The sequence below is a fragment of the Triticum urartu genome, chromosome 6, assembly GCF_003073215.2.
Source record: "Triticum urartu cultivar G1812 chromosome 6, Tu2.1, whole genome shotgun sequence".
NCBI lineage: Eukaryota > Viridiplantae > Streptophyta > Magnoliopsida > Poales > Poaceae > Triticum > Triticum urartu.
In genome coordinates this window covers 255950170-255969991 of record NC_053027.1, presented here as the reverse complement: position 1 = coordinate 255969991, position 19822 = coordinate 255950170, and the positions used below count along the sequence as shown (strand labels likewise).

General features: G+C 43.2%; 1 protein-coding gene across 3 annotated transcripts; it reads right to left on the bottom strand.

Moving 5' to 3' along the window:
• Window positions 1-9187: 9187 nt before the first annotated feature.
• Window positions 9188-19082, bottom strand: LOC125513081 (transcription factor E2FA-like). Of its 3 annotated transcripts, none has more exons than XM_048678128.1 (14): window positions 18767-19082; window positions 17080-17260; window positions 16918-16974; window positions 11586-11671; window positions 11413-11501; window positions 11261-11312; window positions 11078-11130; window positions 10926-10976; window positions 10808-10856; window positions 10620-10685; window positions 10454-10530; window positions 10150-10378; window positions 9807-9873; window positions 9188-9693 (listed from the first exon to the last, which is right to left on the bottom strand). In XM_048678128.1, the coding sequence occupies exons 1-14, from the start codon at window positions 18980-18982 to the stop codon at window positions 9590-9592; spliced, it is 1377 nt and encodes a 458-aa protein (XP_048534085.1). In that variant the 5' UTR covers window positions 18983-19082; the 3' UTR covers window positions 9188-9589. The 3 variants fall into 3 exon arrangements, with proteins under 3 accessions (XP_048534085.1, XP_048534086.1, XP_048534087.1); XM_048678129.1 differs by having other exon boundaries at window positions 9188-9690; XM_048678130.1 differs by having other exon boundaries at window positions 11078-11103.
• Between the last annotated feature and the right edge of the window lie 740 nt (window positions 19083-19822).

Genomic DNA, 19822 nt, shown 5'->3' with positions numbered 1-19822 from the left:
ATGGTACTAAGCATCTTCATTACCATTTGAGTTGTTTTGCTTTAGGAAAGATCAAGACCAAGGGTAAAACGCTGAGCCAATGTTCTGTGAGGTTTAGTTCTATTAGCTAAGGAAAAGTATTGGTGGAGGATTACACATTTGATCAAGATCTGGCTAGAAAGGAGTTGGCAACCATGATGGTATTGCATGAGGTTCCCAATACTCGATCATGTAGGTTTTCGAAGATTTGTTAGTGCCCTTCAACAGTTATTTGAAATGGTGACAAGAAACACTATTAGCTATATTTTCTATATTCCTTATTTGATATGCATTGTCAGTACTACTAATACGTGGATGACCGAAGACCAAACAATATCTGACTAGAGAAAGGATATTATGGATGCATACAAAGTGGAAAGGAAGAAAGCTATTAAGCATATGGCTAGAAAAAAAATCAAGAGTGACTATTGCTACAAATATGTGGACGGCTACTGACCAAAAGAAAGGTTACTGGCAATCACATGCCATTTCATTGATGATTCTTGCAAACATAGGAGTGTTATCATTAGGTATATATGGTGTTGCTTTATTGATCTATACGGTGTTATCGCAAATATAAGGTGTTATTTATCAATATATGGCGCTATCGTATCGACATATGGTGTTGTTGTATTAGTGTAGTGCGTGTTCTTGTCAATAAGAGGTGTTTTTATCAATATACCTTGTTGTCTTATCAACATATGGTGTTGTTGTATTAGTATAGTGCATGTTCTTATGAATATGGGGTGTAGTTTATTAATATATGGTTTGTGTTATCAACATATGGTGTTGTTGTATAAGTATAGTGCACATTCTTGTCAATATAAGGTGTTTTTTATCTTCAAGTGCATGTTTCCTTTTTTCTAAAGCTTACTTGTTGGTCATGTAGGTTTATTTATGTGCAAACTCCTCACATCGGAGAAGTTATACTGAAGAACTTCATGAGACTTTGATATCTTGTAATCTTGATTAGAAGCTACCAGTCGTGACAATTGCTCCTCTAATGATAAGACAATTGACTTGTTGGTGCCTAAGATAGGAAAAAGGAAGCTCGTGTTGAAAGGTACCTTGCTTCATATGCGTTGTTGTGCACATATTTTTAATTTGATTGTCAAAGATGGCTTAGATGTTATGAAACCAGCCATAGAGAATATTAGAGATAGGGTGGCCTCTTAGACTGCTACACCAAAAAGAGTAAAGAAGTTTGAGGAAATTGCAAAGTATCTAACGGTGAAAATTACAAAAAAAAGGTTAATAGTTGATTACAAAACTAAGTGGAATTCAACTTTCACAATGCTTAGTGTGGCTCTCCCAAATAGATCTATTTTTCTGAGATTAGGGAAGGTTTACAAACAATATGAGAGTCTCCCTAGTGAGGAAGAATGGGATTTGCCATTCATGTTCTAGAGAGGTCGTAGTCGTTCTTTGACATCACCGAACTATTTTTGGAACTAATTATGTAGCAGCCAGCATATATTTTCCCAAGATTTGTGACATTAAAATGTTTATTTTGAACTATTATGTAACAGCCAACATATATTTCCCAATATTTGTGAGATTAAAATGAGCACAAGACAATGGTCAATGTGCGGCAATGTTGTGATATAAGCCTCTCCTAGCATGACAGAAGTTTAACAAATATTGGACTAATATTTGAAGTTTAATGGGCATGGCTACAATTCTTCGACCTCGATACAAAAATGAAATGTTGCTTGTTTGCTTTGCAAGGGTGGATGGTCTCAACCCTCCTTCCGCAGAATGTGAGGGGTATGTGGCAAATTAAGTTACCATGCTATGTAAATTGTTAGAGGAATACAATCATGAGAAGGAGGGCGATGGACTTTTCTTCCTCTTTTTATTCAATGCGAGCCACAACCTTATGTCGCTCTTCAATGCAAGTGTTGCTCAAAAAAGGCCAACAACTTTAGGATGAAATCTAACTTATACCGCTACTTGGAAGATGAGTTAGTTCCACTCCCCAAAGAAAATTTTAACGTGTTAGATTGGTGGGAAGTGGTTGGAACACACTATCCTACTTTGTGTATGCTAGCACGTGACATATTGCGATTACGATCAGCATTGTTGCTTCAGAATCAACATTCAACACAAGTGATAGAGTTCTAAGTGACCATCGTTGTATCCTAACTCCAGAAATGTTAAAAGCTCCAATGTGCTCACAAGATTGGATATGAAACAAATATAAAGGGGTGTCTATGTGCGTGTGTGCGCTCGCTTGTGCTTTTTTAATAATTCACTTTGATCTTTCTGCCATGTTTGTTTACATGTTCACTAATGCTAAATTGTTTTCTTGTAAATGGTAACAATGGTAATTCAACAAGCTTTTGGACTTGCCTCCAAGACAATCAAGAGGTGAAGTAATTCATAATTTCTAATACAAACGAATGTGCCTATTTTCCAAGTTTTAAATTATGGGATGTTCAAAGTTGTACTAATTACCATGGCATTAAGCTGATGAGCCATACAATGAAGTTATGGGAGCGAGTCATTGAGCACCGCTTAAGAAGAATGACATGCATGACCAAAAATCAGTTTGGTTCATGCTTGGGAGGTCGACCATGGAAGCCATTTTCTTGGTACGATAACTTATGGAGAGATACAGGGAGCAAAAGGACCTGCATATGGTGTTCATTGAATTGGAGAAGGCCTATGATAAGATACCGCAGAATGTCATGTGGTGGGCCTTGGAGAAACACAAATTCCTAGTAAATTACATTACACTCATCAAGGACATGTACGATAATGTTATGACAAGTGTCCGAACAAGTGATGGCGACACTGGTGACTTCCTAATTAAAATAGGACTGCACGAAGGGTCAGCTTTGAGCCCTTATCTTTTTTCCTTTGGTGATGGATGAGGTCACAAGGTATATACAAGGAGATATCCCATGGTGTTGCTCTTTTGCGGATGATGTGGTGCTAGTCGGTGATAAGCAGACGGGGGTCAATAGGAAGCTAGATCTATGGAGACAAACCTTGAAATTGGAAGGTTTTAGACTTAGTAGAACTAAAACCGAGTACCTTAGGTGCGGTTTCAGTACTACTAGGCACAAGGAGGAGGAAGAGGAGGAGGATAGCCTTGATGGGCAGGTGGTGCCTCAGAATGACATCTTTCGATATTTGGGTCAATGTTGCAGAAGGATGGGGATATTGACAAAGATGTGAACCATCAAATCAAAGCCAAATGGATGAAGTGGCGCCAAGCTTCTGGCATTCTCTGTGACAAGAGAGTTCCACAAAAGTTAAAAGGCAAGTTCTATAGGACGGTGACTTGACCCGCAATGTTGTACGGCGCTAAGGGACTATTTGGATACCTACCAATGCTGGCCATACCAAAAAATTGGTGAGCCAACATTATTTGGCGGTTGTTTGGATCAGGGCAGAAAATTTGGCTCGCCCCGCTTGCCCCAAGCCCCTCCGTGTTACGCGCGGGCGAAACGAGGGCGCCGAAGAGGTTCGCCAAAACATTGGCGACGGTGCGTCGCTGTTTCTCCATGGGTCAGGATAGTACATGTAGTATACTATTTGTTTTTTATTTCCTGTATCAACTCAGCTGATTAGCAGGCGCGTGCATTGATGCATGGGATTAGCGCGTGTATTGCTGCATGGGAGCAATTCACGGTTGTTGCATGTGATTATCGGCTCCAGGTGTAAGAACCCTGTTCATTGTTTTGTTGGGGTTTTTTTAAGTTGACTCCTTCTAATCATTAACTTTTGATCAATATACAGATCCTCAATTATGTATAACCAATCTGTTTAAATGTTTTCTAGAACCAACATAAATCATTATACCCCTGTCACAAACCAAACATAAGTCTATTTTGCCAAAAATTTGCAAGATACAACAGCTATGATGAAGGAAATATGCCCTAGAGGCAATAATAAAGTTATTATTTATTTCCTTATATCATGATAAATGTTTATTATTCATGCTAGAATTGTATTAACCGGAAACATAATACATGTGTGAATACATAGACAAACAAAGTGTCACTAGTATGCCTCTACTTGACTAGCTCGTTAATCAAAGATGGTTATGTTTCCTAACCATGAACAATGAGTTGTTATTTGATTAACGGGATCACATCATTAAGTGAATGATCTGATTGACATGACCCATTCCATTAGCTTAGCACCCGATCATTTAGTATGTTGCTATTGCTTTCTTCATGACTTATACATGTTCCTATAACTATGAGATTATGCAACTCCCGTTTGCCGGAGGAACACTTTGGGTGCTACCAAACGTCACAACGTAACTGGGTGATTATAAAGGAGTACTACAGGTGTCTCCAAAGGTACATGTTGGGTTGGCGTATTTCGAGATTAGGATTTGTCACTCCGATTGTCGGAGAGGTATCTCTGGGCCCTCTCGGTAATACACATCACTTAAGCCTTGCAAGCATTGCAACTAATAAGTTAGTTGCGGGATGATGTATTACAGAACGAGTCAAGAGACTTGCCGGTAACGAGATTGAACTAGGTATTTGGAATACCGACGATCGAATCTCGGGCAAGTAACATACCGATGACAAAGGGAACGACGTATGTTGTTATGCGGTCTGACCGATAAAGATCTTCGTAGAATATGTAGGAGCCAATATGGGCATCCAGGTCCCGCTATTGGTTATTGACCGGAGACGTGTCTCGGTCATGTCTACATTGTTCTCGAACCCGTAGGGTCCGCACGCTTAAGGTTACGATGACAGTTATATTATGAGTTATGCATTTTGATGTACCGAAGGTTGTTCGGAGTCCCGGATGTGATCACGGACATGATGAGGAGTCTCGAAATGGTCGAGACATAAAGATTGATATATTGGAAGCCTATGTTTGGATATCGGAAGTGTTCCGGGTGAAATCGGGATTTTACCGGAGTACCGGGAGGTTACCGGAACCCCCCGGGAGCTATATGGGCCTTAGTGGGCTTTAGTGGAAAAGAGAAGGGGCAGCCCAAGATGGGCCGCGCGCCTCCCCCCTCCCCTAGTCCTATTAGGACAAGGAGAGGTGGCCGGCCCCCCTCTCTCTTTTCCCCCTCCGCGAATCCTATTCCAACTAGGATTGGGGGGGGGGAATCCTACTCCCAGAGGGAGTAGCACTCTCCTGGCGCACCCTCCTTGGCCGGCCAGCCTCCCTCCCTTAGTCCTTTATATACAGAGGCAGGGGCACCCCAGAGACACACAAGTTGATCCACGTGATCTATTCCTTAGCCGTGTGCGGCGCCCCCAGCCACCATAGTCCTCGATAATATTGTAGCGGAGTTTAGGCGAAGCCCTGCTGCTGTAGTGCATCAAGATCGTCACCACGCCGTCGTGCTGACGGAACTCTTCCCCGACACTTTGCTGGATCGGAGTCCGGGGATCGTCATCGAGCTGAACGTGTGCTAGAACTCGGAGGTGCCGTAGTTTTGGTGCTTGATCGGTCGGATCGTGAAGACGTACGACTACATCAACCAAACGCTTCTGTTGTCGATCTACTAGGTATGTAGATCATACTCTCCCCTCTCGTTGCTATGCATCACATGATCTTGCGTGTGCGTAGGAAATTTTTTGAAATTACTACGAAACCCATCATATGATCCAAACAACAAGAAGTTGCCAAATTTTTGGCCATGCCCTTGCATTGGTCATGCCAAAAAATTGGTGGGGCAAGATGGGGCACAAACCAAAAATACCCTAAATGTTGGCCGACTAAAAGGCGACATGTTCAACAGTTAGGTGTGGAGGACATGCGCATGTTGAGATGGATGTGTAGCCACACGAGGAAGGACCGAGTCTGGAATGATGATGTACGATATAGAGTTGGGGTAGCACCGATTGAAGGGAAGCTTGTCCAACATTGTCTGAGATGGTTTGGGCATATTCAGCGCAGGTCTCCAGAAGCCCCAGTGCATAGCAAATGGCTAAAGCTTGGTGATAAGGTCAAGAGGGGTTGAGGCAGATCGAACTTGACATGGGAGGAGTCTGTAAAGAGATATCTGAAGGACTGGAGTATCACCAAAGAACTAACCATGGACTGGGGTGCATGGAAGCTTGTTATCCATGTGCCAGAACCATGAGTTGGTTGCGAGATCTTATGGGTTTCACCTCTAGCCTACAACTTGTTTGTGACTAAAGGCTTTGTTGTTGTTGTTAATTATGTGTGTGATCTCATGTATTCATTTTGCCCACCTAATCTAAGAAGTTATGCTTGACTCTTCATGAAAAATCAAGATGTGGAGGCTACCATGTTGGACATTGATGGCTTGCTGCTCTTCTTTTGCTTGCAAAGGCAAAAGAAATTTAAATTTGTGTGTAAACTTTGAATTGTAATGTCCTTTCATAAGATCGTGAACTGTTGTGTACTTGTGTGGGTGGAACTTGAGATTTGGGAACTTTCTATGTGCTAAAATGATGTTGTTTATTTGCTGAAATGCTACTATTTATTGTGCTAAAATGTTGCTTTTGTGATGAAATGCTACTATTTTTCGGGCTAAAATGTTGCTATTTTTTGGGTGGAATGCTGCTAAATTTCTAACAAATGTTTTTTGACACCTGAAACAGTAGGAGATGCTCCTACCATATATATTAATTAAAGTATCAAAAGGTCTTACAGAGTCATAACCTTACATCCATCGCCATGAGAAAAGCTGGGGTGGTGGGGTTAAGATAAAAGAAAGAAAGGAGAACTAAGTTAGGAGATACTAGTTACAAAAGAGTTCAAAAAGGCTTTGTGTTTTTCTCCCACCCTATAGCAAAGTAGGGAGAGATCTTCTTTCAACTGAGCTAGCCAAGAGGTTTTTGAAGGTATGATCCCTTTGAAGTGCTTGTTATTTCTCTCTTTCCATATGCTCCAAGCAGCCTGTAAGAAAATTTCCATTAACATGGGCCTTTTCCATGTGGATTTTGCTTTTTCTATCCATTGTAGTCTTGTGTCTTGTAATCTCCAGTTGATGCCAAGGTGCGACCAGCATTGTAGGCTGAATGGACATGTGAAGAAGAGGTGTTCTAGGGTTTCCTCGATTGGTGGGTCACATAGGAGGCAGTTGTAGTTATCTCCAATGTTGTAATGTCTTCTCTTGAGCATATTTCTGGTGTTGAGTCTGTCTGAGAGGAGAAGCCAACCAAAGACTTTGATTTTCATGATCACTTTTGATTTCCAAAGTCATGTGTAAGATTGATGAGTGTTCCTATAGAAAGAATGTTGCTTGAAGGTGGGTTTCCCCACAGGGATGAAAAGCCTGTTTGGGACAGGGACGGGAAGTTTTCTCTCCCCATGGGGATGGTGTCATAGAGACGGGGATGGGAGGGCAATACCTAACTGGGTATTCCACACTCAACTTTAGGTTGTCTTGGGGTTCCTGATCTCAGAACCAAAACAAAACACTATTGACAAAGAACGTATTTAAGTTATTTATCCAGCATGACATTCCCTGGGTTGATCTAATATGGAGAGAACATGGCAATGCCAATGTCCCCTCATTTCCTACTAATAGAGGATCCTTTTGGTGGAAGGGTTGTTGTTCTATCTTGGGACATTTAAAGATATGACTAAATGCAAGGTCTTCAAAGGGACGTTTGCTCTTCTATGGAATGATCTCTGGCAAGATAACAAACTCCAACACATTTTTCTTCAACTTTATTCTTATTCTAGAGGTAAGGAGATTTGTGTCTTCGGAGCCCAAGAATATAAGCCCAGGAAAATATACATGATATGTTCCATCTTCAAATGTCTACTTTGTTGTTCAACAATGTAATATAATTCATGCTCAATGACCTACTAAATGGCCTTATGAGCTATGATGACAAGGATCACGGGCGACGCCAGCATGGGGTCGTGTATGGGCGGCCGCCCTTGGTAAATTTTGAGGATCTAGGGTATCCCACCTACTGCTTTGGCGTGGCCACCATGGGAGGCGAGCAGATTCGCTTTGAGATGAGGTTGAGCAACGAGCGAGAGGAGAGGAAATGAACGGTTCGCTAGGAGAGATACACGATAGGCCACGATTCACTAGGAGATGGGCCAGTCAAGTAAGGCCCAATGAAAGATGAGATTAGCCCATTACTTTTTATCCGCAACCTGGACTTGATGTTTCCAATTGCAAGGCATGGCGCTCCACTTCTGCCTTCCCGTGGCGTTGCCAGGTTCGTCCAAGTACTGGATGGAGAAAGAGAATGGAGTCCCTTGTTTCTAGGGCCGTCGGCTCAAAACTACAATCGAGCCAACATTGGCAACTTAGTGGCAAAAACATGTCTTATCTTTTGTTTGAATAAGTGTCATGTTGTGCTAAGATTTAAATTGATCTACTTTTTTACATCTTTAACGTATTGCAATGGACTTGAAAATTAGACATTTTTTGATAAATAATGAAAGATTCAACAAGCGGGAGTCCAAGTTAGACTTTACTAAAAAAAATTGTGTTATGTTTCTTTCTCTAGTTCTTGAGAATGAAACTATTTTGAATAATTAATTGTGTTGATCATGTTGCCTGAATGCACAATTGACAATTTAATTTTATTGATTGTGTTACTTGATTATATCATGGCTTCGATTTTTTTTGTTTCTTTTAAAAAGTCCGCCCCGAGTATCTTTAAATCCTGGATCCACCACTGACATGGATATATGGTTCTTTCAAGCTCATTCCACCAAAAAGGCATATTAAAAAAACAAAAAGGCATATAATGAGATGATTGGAGGCCGACCACCAGCCCCGGCTCCATTTAGATGGATATGGAAATCTTCATCTCTTTTAAATCAGAATTTTTCTTCTACCTCCTAATTTATGACAAATTTAAACACCAGAGACCTCATAACCAGAAAAAAACATACATATTGATGACAGTACATGTGTGTACTGAAGAGACCAATGAAGATTTGCTTCATATCTTCTTCAGCTATGAATTCAGTTAAAACTTCTGGTTGTCCCTAAAGATTGAATGGAAACCGGAATTGGAACTGCTTAAGATGCTTACTGAAGCTAGAAACAGATTGGACATCATGTGCTACTAGGAAGCTCTTATTGCTGGGTATTAGGCTTCAGTGACATTAGCTTCAATGAACATTTTGGTTTAATCATAAAGAGAGCTAAACATAGTTTGGTGGAGGGCATGCAATCTTGGTTAGATCATTTGTGACATGCCCTTGTCTCACCCAACTCCACTTGTATTACCCCTTTGTATAAACTCCATTTATATAATGAAAGAGTCACAACAGGGGACTTCCCTACTGTTTTTGCTCAAAAAGATTCGTATTAATTCCCAAGAGAGCTACAGAGCCACTATTGCCTTGCAAAATATACTCAGTTAGAGAAATAAAGCAGATACCGAATGTGCATAGCAGCCCGAATTCAAGGTGCAATATGCACATGGGCGCCTTTTCAACTGAAGGACAGATGCCAGAACAAACAAGGCAGCAGACTGATAAGTTAGTTGGCACCAATCGTCTCCATAACAAACAGCAAATTCAGAACGGTGATCAGTCTGAACTTGCTGCCCTGATCTTTCCATTTTGAAATCAGTATTTTCTGAAACAGCACTCCAGGAATTCCATATGTCAAGTTTTCACCGCCATGACCTTATGGTTGATCCATGCTTGGAACCTGCATCCGCGGACTATGATGTGCATGTGGGATGCTAACATCTTCAGGTAAAAACACAGCGGTGTCCCACTGCACTTCTGCTATTTTCCATGTTAAGAACTTCAAGTTGAAATAATCACTACTTAGCATGTATATATTTCAAACATTAGTGAATAGCCTAATAAGGTTTAATGAATGATCAAACAAAGGATACGTGCTGTTTCCCACATGTCAGTAATACTAACATCACCCTCTGTTAGGAGCCAGTAATCAGCATCAGTCTGCAAAATTGTGTAGCATTATAGTTCCGTCATGATCATTTTTGATATCTTTGCACAAGAGGAGTATTACTATAGAGAAAAACTTACTGTATGCTTCTGCAAACTTAATAGTTAGTTTTACAAATAGGATTTGCATGTGAGAGTTCAAGGGACAAAAAAGGTTAACAGAAAGAGCAGAACAAAAGTTTGTACAGTCATGCATAATGTTGTAACATTTTATTTGAATTTTATGATACAGGAGAAATTTTCAAAAATAAACTAGAAAACCGGACTTACATTAACATCTGAAGGGATTATCCTTGTCATCCCTCCATAATCATTTGAAGAACTAGGATCTTGTGGAGTATTCTGCCTGTGCTGAATATTATATTCCACATTGATTGATTTGCTGCTTTGTGTAGCGTTTGTTGCATGTAAGTCTTCACAAGGTCCAGGTTTTGGGACATTTGTATGCCTTGGAGGTGTTGCAGCACCACCCAAATTCTCAAATCCATCGTCAAATTGACTAAAAATACAACAGGTTCTGATCAGGTAAAATTCAGTACAAATATTTAGCTCCACTACAGGAATGCAGCATTACCTAACTAAGTAAACATCTATTGGACCCAGGGTACTTCTTAATACGATTCTGTATCTCCTCTGGAGATAATCACCAGCCTGTATAGGGAGCAGATACACAAGAAGTCATTAATCAGTCCACAAAACCATTTGTGTGTGCAAATCTCCACTAATTTTACTAATCCTACCTCATCAGGATCAGGTACTTCAAGTGTAGTACCATGAGGAGCTTTTATTGCAATTAGAGTTTCATTCTGAAAAGCCCGAAATACATGTTAACATACAGAATCACTGCTGTAGAAATACTGTAAAGTCAACTGCAAATGATAACAACTAACGTGTGACATTGTTCACCCATGTAAGTAGAGTAGCAGACCTGAAAGCAGGGTAATCCCTTGATATCATCTTCCGTCACATAGAGCCATCTAATGGACAAATGAAAGTCAGGTTTTATACATCATTCAACATTGACGCAACACAAGAAATACAATTACCTTTGACTGTTCTCATCTTCCGTTAACCCCCTTAGCTTTTCGCGCATATCACTGCAAAAAAAAAAACAAGATTCCAGGTTATATCATGCTCAGATTGTATGTTTTGTAGAGAAGCCCAGAATTTGAAGTTTGTTGTTTGCAACACTACCAACCTTATACGCTCATCTAAGGCTTGCTCCTGCAAATTAAGATTTTCAACTTCTGTCTGAAAGAATAGGTTATACAATACTGAGCTTGATATCCTTATCATAATATATCTCAAACAAAGTATTCAGGTGCGCGTAGAATTAATATGTCAATTTCAGTAGGAATAATAAATTCACATGAACAGATACCTGCAAACCTGAAAGGCCATTATCTAATTCCACTCCTGAATCATCCAAGCCCCTGTAATGTTATGTGAGATTAGCTTTATATAACACACCAAGTGGTAAAGAAATAAGCCTAAATGAAGGAAGACAAGTTCAAGAAAGGAAAATAGCATTACTTCCAACGAATTCTGTTTTTAAGTGTCTTTTCTATAAGACCAATTCCTTCGAGGACATTTGTGATGTCATATATGCGTCGCTTTTGAACCTGAATAGTAGGAAAAATATGTGAAATTTGTATCAATTGGAAGCAATTAAGTATCAGCTGCAGTGATAACAGTGTGTATGTAACCTCTAGTGTTTCTGCAGCATTATTCAAATCTAGAATGCCATCCTCAGCTTGCTTCAGCAAATTGATGAACTTCTTTGTCAGAAGTCCTGAAGATGGATCAGGGTAGATATAAGTAACAGTGCACAGTAACATGGAACACAAATTAAGATGTAACCAAATCCTGGAAGATCCAAGTCTGCAAGATACATATGAATGTGGGGTCAGACTTATAGCCGTAGGGCCCACAACAATACAGCAGAGCCACCATAGGAAGCGCAAATAGCAGGGAGACTCGGTTTCCCTTAGCCTTCAGTTTGAGTCAGAATTTAATTAGTTAAAAGCTTCAGAGTCCGTTTAGAGAGAGAGAGAGAGAGAGTCCAGATTGTAATCGGTTTGGTTTTGGCTTGATGGCCAAGTAAGTCCGCCTATAAGAAGGGACTTAATCTGGTGAATAAAGCAAGTCAATTCAGAGCATTTTCTTTACCATAGCTGCCTAGAGTAATTATAAATTTGATTTCTTCCAATTTTGGTATTAGATACATTTAAGATGCCTGGGGACGAGGTCCTCAACACCGACGCCGTAGCCCAGATCACAGAAATCTCTGATCAACTCAAAGCTTTTGTGGCCCACAGCACGGAGGATCAAGCACTCGCTTTCCTCAGCTCTAGTGGCTATAGTGGATTCTTTGGGGCGCCCGTCTCTACCCCAGCGCAGGGCCTGGCGATGGCAGGGTCTTCTCTGGCACACCCGCAGGCCAGACCAGCACGACTTCACTGCGCGCTCTCAGCCCACCATGAGGCACGTCCTGCCCACCCACCACCTCCACCCAGATTGCTTCCAGCCTGTGCCCCAACCCAAGCCACACCGCTTATCCCGCGTACCACCAGCTGCTGCCACCACAGTACCATGTTCCTCCCTCAACCTACCCAGCAGCAACCCCTTTAATGCCTGGAAGCCGCCCTCGACCCAGCCTACAAAATAATGCCTCGCCTCTAACTTCCGTCCCACCATGCCCTTATACTCATGTTGGCTCTTGCTCTAGTTCGGTCCTCGCTTCCACAAACTGGATTTCCCCACGTATGATGGCTCCATCGACCCCCTCGGTTGGCTCAACCGGTGCGACCAACTTTTCCAGGGTCAGCGCACACACGAGGTTGACAAAGTTTGGACAGCAGGGCGACGCTAAATTTTGGTACTTGTAGTTGGAGCGTGACTATGGCATACCAACATGGGAGCGGTTCAAGGAGGCTTGCCACCTCAAGTTCGGGCCATCTCTTCACACATTTGCCCGCCTATCATCACCCCCTCGGTTGTTGACTACAGCAGCAAGTTCATGGCACTTCTCTGCCGTAACAGTGAGCTTTTTTCGCCAGCCCAGCAGTAGTTCCAGCACACCACAAGGTTGCCTGAGGGCCTTTGCCAAGACGGCGAGCTTCAGCGGCCATTGACCTCCACTCCGGTATTGCCTTCGCCAAGGCGAATGAGCGGCACCATCGTGCACCTTCTTCGGCGCCACAGCCACAGCCTCCTTGGACTCGTGTAGCGGCGCCTTGTATTGCCCCTGCCCCAACTCCGGCATCAGCTACCCCGGCACCACCAGCACTTCTCCATCTCACTCCAGCCGAGTTTGCCGAACGGCGTCGTGAGACATCTGCTACAACTGTGATGAGCCTTATGTCCCGGGCCACCAGTGCGCCAAGCTTTTCTTCATCGAGGTTGACGACTTCGCTCCACATGACCTTTGCGACAAGGATGGATCAAAGTCCCCCACCCCCCAGTCTCGTGCCATCACCGGCCTTTGGAGCCTTCACACGATGGACATAATGCAGTTGTGTGTCTGCATCAAGGACACGACATTCACTGCCTTGCTAGATACAGGCTTGACACAACTTGATCGACTCTAGTGCTCTACTGCCTACCAGCCTTACTCCGGAGGTAGACCCCGTCCTCCGTATGATGGTGGCCAACGGTGATCAGGTCGCCAATTCAGGACTCTACCTATGACATTCCACTGCATATTGAAGGCTTGACATTCCACTGCATATTGAAGGCTTGACATTCCGCAAGGACTGTTTCACCATTCTGCTCGGCAGCTTCGACACCATTCTTGGTGTCGACTGACTCCGGAAGTTTGGGCCCATTTTTTGGGACTTCCATCGTTTTCACGTATCCTTCCACCTCCACAGCACCCATGTCACGTGCCCCCCCCCCTCCCGGGAGGGTCGTGCATACACTTTTGAGACAGGATTCGGGACCCATGGATGATATGCTCAACGAGTTCGTCCACCTCTACTACGACGCTCCCACCGGCCAGGACCCAAGACCACCGCATTCGTCTGCTTCCCAACGCCACCCCTGTTGTCGTGTGCCCATACCGGTATGTGCGGTTGCACAAAGACGAGCTCAAGTGACAATGTGCCAATATGCTTCACCAAGGCCTTATCTGCACCAGCGACTCCGTTTTTTCTTCACCTGTCCTTCTCGTCAAAAAACATGATGGCTCCTGGCAATTTTATGTCGACTACTAGGCTTTGAATGAGCAGACTGTCAAAGATAAACTTCCCATCTTGGTGGTTGACAAGTTGCTCAATGAACTCCATGGTGCTAGGCTCTTCACCAAGCTTGATCTGCGCTCGGGGTATCATTAGGTGCACATGCACCCAAATGATTTCGCCAAGACAGCCTTCCGCACTAATGATGGCCACTATGAATTGGTTATGCCTTTTGGCTTAACCAACACACCAGCAACTTTCCAGGCTCTCATGAACGAGATCTTGCAACCCTTCATTTGTCACATCGTCCTCATTTTGTTATGACATACTGATTTATAGCTCATCACAATGAAAGCACCTATGAGCACCTACGCCACCTTGGTGTTGTCTTTCAACTCTTGCGGCAAACGTGTCCTTTTCCTCAAGCAAAGCAAGTGCACATTCAGCACCACAAGTGTGGCTGACCTAGGCCATGTCATCTCTGCTGCGATGGACGTAGACAAGGTGTGTGCAATAGTTGGCCGACTCCATGTTCAGTTTGGGCCTTGTGCGGTTTTCTCAGCAACAAGTTCATCAAGGACTTTGGACTGATCATCGCACATCTCACGCACCTACTCACCAAGGACATCTTCCGCTAGTGTGTCGAAGCTGAGCCCACCTTTCAAGAGCTCAAGTGCGACATCAGCAAAGGTGCAGTGTTGCACATGCCCAACTTTAACAACCGCTTCATCGTTGAATGCAACGCCTCAGGGACATGATTCGGTGTGGTCCTGCATCAAGGCGTTGGTCCCCTAGCCTTCTTCAGCCGCCACATTGCCCCTCGCCATGCTAAACTGACTAGATATGAGCAGGAGCTCATAAGCCTGGTTCAGATTGTCCGCCATTGGCACCCATACCTGTGGGGTCACACTTTCACCGTTTGCACCGACCACTACAGCCTGAAGTTCCTCCTCGACCAGCGACTCTAGACGATTCTGCAGCACCAACAGGCCAGCAAGTTGTTCAGATTTTATTTCACTGTTCAATACCGGCCAGGCTGCCTGAACATTGTCGCTGACGCCTTGTCCAGCCGTGAAACCAACGCTCTCCAACAATTTGTGCTTTGTCACTGCCGCCGTTTTCCATCTTCGACGATCTACAGGACGAGATCAACATCGCCCTGAAGCTCTTAGCCATGTGTGACAGCATCTTAGCAGGCAAGCTAGCGACCCAATGGAGTTGTGCGGACAACTTGATCCTCCATGGAAGTCGAGTACATATTCTGGAGACGTCCCTGACATTGGTTGCAATCCTCAAGCACACCAGCACGGCTCATGAGGGTGTGCAAAAGACACTACATCGCCTTTGCGCTGACTTCCATGTGTTGTGTGATCGTCACCTAGTAGCTGATCTGGTGCGTACTTGTTCCATGTACCAGCGCAACAAGACGGAGACCCTTCACCCTGCTGTCCTACTTGAGTGATGGTTCCCTCCTCTACGTGAGAGGATATCTCCATGGATTTCGTGGAGGCCCTGCCGTGCATGCATTGCATGCCTGTGATTCTCTCCATCATCGATCGCTCCTCCAAGTATGCACACTTCATCCCGCTGCAACATCCCTATACCGCTAGTTCATTGGCACGCGCGTTCTTTGAGGGAATTGTACACCTTCATGGTCTTCCACAGTCAATTGTGAGCGACCAAGATCCTATGTTCACCCGCGCTTTTTGGCAGGAATTGTTCAAATTGTCCTGTGTTCGGCTACACATGAGTTCAGTTTTCCATCCGCAGTCCGATGAACAAACTGAGGTGGTCAACAAGGTCATTGCCATGTATCTCTGTTGCTTAACAGGAGATCAACCGCGTCGCAGGCTGAAGTAGTTTTCGTGGGCAGAATACTGCTATAATACATCACACAACTCCTCACAACGTGCTACATCTTTTGAAGTAGTTTATGGGCATTCTCCACCTTGTCTCTGTGACTCTAGTCCTGACAATTCCCAAGTGGCAGCTGTTGACACAGCCCTTCAGGATCGTGATTCTTTCCTCCACGATGTGTGTGAGCATCTACTTCAGACCCAACAACAGTCCAAAGGTCCAAGCACTACTATGACAGTAGGCATCAAGAGCTCTCCTTTGACACCAGCGAGTGGACATGCCTTCTCCTTCAGCATCGGCCGGCAGCATCTCTACCAGCAGGGCAAGTTGGCACCGCGTTTCTACAGGCCATTTCAGGTACTTGAGCACATCGGCTCAGTCGGGTACAAACATGCCCTCCCTGTTGGTACACATTCACTAGAAGTGCACCATATCAGCCTGTTCAAGAAGTTCCACAGGGATCCCCCCCCCCCTCCACCCCCCTCTGGCACAACTCTTGTGTTGCCTGAGATTGAGCATGGTCATGTCACGCCTGCCCCTGCCAAAGTTCTTCGTGGAAGCCTACGTAATGGTGTCAAGCAGGTCTTAGTCCAATGGTGGGTACTTCTGAAGATGACACAACCTGGGAGCCGTTTGACGAGTTCGCTGCTCGTTTTTCCCTCCTTCCAGCTCGAGGGCGAGCTGTTTTTCGAGAAGGGGAGTGATGTTATGTGGGGCCAGACTTATAGCTGTAGGGTCAAATCTAATTAGCTAAAAACTTCATAGTCTGATTAGATAGAGAGAAAGAGTCCAGATTGTACTCAGTTTAGTTTTGCCTTGATGGGCAAGTTAGTTCTCCTATAAGAAGGGATTTAACCCCGATAAAAAAAGCAAGCCAATGTGCAGAGTATTTACTTTACCATAGCTGCCTAGAGTAACTAGAAATTCGAGTTCTTCCAGAATGCTGAATTGTAACATCTCATCCTAAAACAAAAATCATATAGACGGAGAGTATTGTCATCACCTAACGAACTGTCATAGCGGCAAGTACCAGCAGGAGTTGATGGATTGAGTGGTGAGCCTGTACATGAAAAGATGTGCATGTTTAATCTTTTGCTGCCTGAATAAATAGGCAAAAAAGAGTTTGGACTTCAGAGCAAATGGCACTCAAGAAGTTTTCACTTACCAACATTTGGCGTAGGTGTCTGAGGCCCAGCTTTATTGTTCTTAGTCTTTGATTTAGAATTCTTAACAGCTTTTCCAGACACTGGGGTGAGTAGCGGATTGCCAGTAACTCCAGTGGTGACAATCATACAGTCACTCGACTCAGCCGCATTATTTTCTTCGCGTGTGGCTTTTCTTTTTAGCTGCAGAAGAGGGGACTTGTGTTATATGATGGTAAGACAGACTAGCTGACGTCTGGCAAGGATGTCTATCATTAACTATTTCAGATTTTGGAGAAAATGCATCAGCTCAATCACATACAAAATCCAATGACCTGACAGCATAATTCCTGGATGTAACCTAGAAGACACACAAAGAACTAGGAGCAACTGGCATCTCCATAGTGGCACTATATCATTTTATTGCACAATTGAACCTAATTTAATACACTTAGAATCCACATAGAGACAACTTTGTGCAGTGGTATTGCAATGACAGAAATCGCATGTGAAAACATAAGTGTATTGCGAAACGAGTAAACAGCTCGTATGTATTTGCAGCAAACAATTAGGATAAAAGATACCAGCATAAGAATTATTCAACAGCAATGACAGCCAAAATAGTTGCCTATGTTGTGTGATAATCCTACACCAAATTAGTTCATTAGATTCAGAGTATTTATAAACCATTTGAACAGTGTAGCCTATGACTAGTTGAAGCTTTGACCTATCTTTATTCAGTTGAGGGCAATAAAATGTACACCCTCCGTTGCACAATATAAGATTGTTTTTCAAGCTAACATAGCTTGAAGCTTGAAAACCGATCTTATATTGTACTACATGATAATTATCTCCCTATCAGAGCATTATGCATGTCTTCAACAGTTGCACTCATCTGGTAGTTCGAGCTTGCACAGAATCAGGTATAAGCGGCAAATGGAACTCAGCTGCTCTTCACTGTTACTTGCTGAAACTTGTTCAGTTGATGATATTATATTATTCTTAAACTGTTCAAGGTGCTAGACACACATGTTTCATCCACCATACAGGCTGCAGAGAAGGGTTGAACCCAAAACATACATACCAACATAAACCGATAAATCATTTCTGTTCGAGCTCAAAGGAGTTTTTGCAGAGCAAAAATACATATAAATTGCGGTTCAACCAATTCTTACTGCCAGCCATGTCATGCGGAAACAGTTGGCAAGTACTAATGAGGCTATATATTATTACCATATGTTGCCTAAGTATCTGTTTATTCAGGACCTCGCTGCAGGCAACATGTACAGGTGACAGAACTCTTCCTCTTTGTACCATTGAAGAATTGACATGAAACTTACCCACCATTCCAATTCTTGCTGTGGCACGACAACATGACATGAATATTTATTTTGTCGATCCACGTCACACAATTAACATAGTCCATGTTTATCTAACATGTAAACAATTGTAGGCACTGGGCATTCAAGCTTCCGAAAACAGAGACAACTTTGGGGAGGACAAGAAATTGAGAAAAAAATAAGGAATCTGCAAGTGGATCCTTCAGATACACTCAAATCAGCACATACACCCAACAAAACCCGCAAGCTCAGAAACCATTTGGTGTCTACAAAAACAGCTCAAATCACACACAAGCTCAGCAACACCCGCAAAAAATTAGAAGGAGAAACGAATAAATCGAGATCTCGTTGTGGAGCAGAAGTATCTCACCTGCGTCCGGATAACAAGCCCCTCATCAATATCGCCGCCAACACCACCGGAGCCGATGCCGCCGGAGCCAGTGGCAGAAGGGGTAGTCGGCGCATGAAAGCGGTGGTAGTCGTCGGGTGAGGCGAAGGGAGGCCGCGACGGCGTGGAGAACACCGGGGGCGGGCGCAGCGACTGCAGGATTTTCTGCGCAGCCGGCGGCCTGCCGCCCCCCGACATAAGCCCGATCTCGCGATCGCGCGCTGCGGGACCCCCGACTCCCGGGAGCGATGGGCGTCTTCGGCTTCAGAGAAGGCAGGAGGGCATCGGGGGGCATCGGGGGGGGCCGAAAGAGAAAGAGAGCAGAAAACGAGGGAAGGAGGGAGGGAAATTAAGTACTAGGCGTTTGGGGGTATCGGGGTTGGATATGGAGGGAACCCATTAAGCAGGCTGAATTTCGAATGGGCCACTTCCGTCCGCAACACCACGCATCAGGACGATCTCCTTCTTCCTCAATTTTGCCCTTCCATGTTTATTATTTCAGAATTACTTGTCGCATAAATGGATGAAAATAGATGTATCTAGAATAAAAATACATCTAGATACATTCATTTTAACAGAAGGAGTATTTTTTTCTCAAATGATAAGTGTCACACATGTGATATGAAATGACATGGTCCAAACGCTTTTATTATTATTTATTTTCCCACGTCAAACAAACCGACAGATCATCAAACAGATGACATCGATGGATTTTTTTTTTGGTTTGTCAGACTTAAAAGTATTTTATCTTTTAAATAAAAAACTGATTAAAATCGTTTCCATCATTAAATCCGTCTCGAATAGATCTTCAAAATTATATCTCATATTAATATGTTTCGATGACTTTTTTGGAGCCAAAACTTGCCATGATGTTACACTAAAGTCGTCATAGTGTTTACACTAAAGTTGCCATGATATGTTTCATCTATTTTTTTCTAGATTTATAGCTAGCATTGTATTTCAACTACTTTTCTCAGGAAATTTTATTAATTGATCATGGCAATTTTTAATAATTAACCACAACAAATTTAATTCATG

Bases quoted from the DNA above. Each gene is read 5' to 3' on its own strand.
- LOC125513081 (XM_048678128.1), bottom strand. From the start codon at position 18,982: ATGTCGGGGGGCGGCAGGCCGCCGGCTGCGCAGAAAATCCTGCAGTCG. The intron at 17,261-18,766 runs GTGAGATACTTC...CCTCTTCTGCAG, and splicing joins GGCTTGTTATCCGGACGCAG to CTAAAAAGAAAAGCCACACG. The intron at 11,131-11,260 runs GTATCTGTTCAT...CTATTCTTTCAG, and splicing joins ATGGCCTTTCAGGTTTGCAG to ACAGAAGTTGAAAATCTTAA.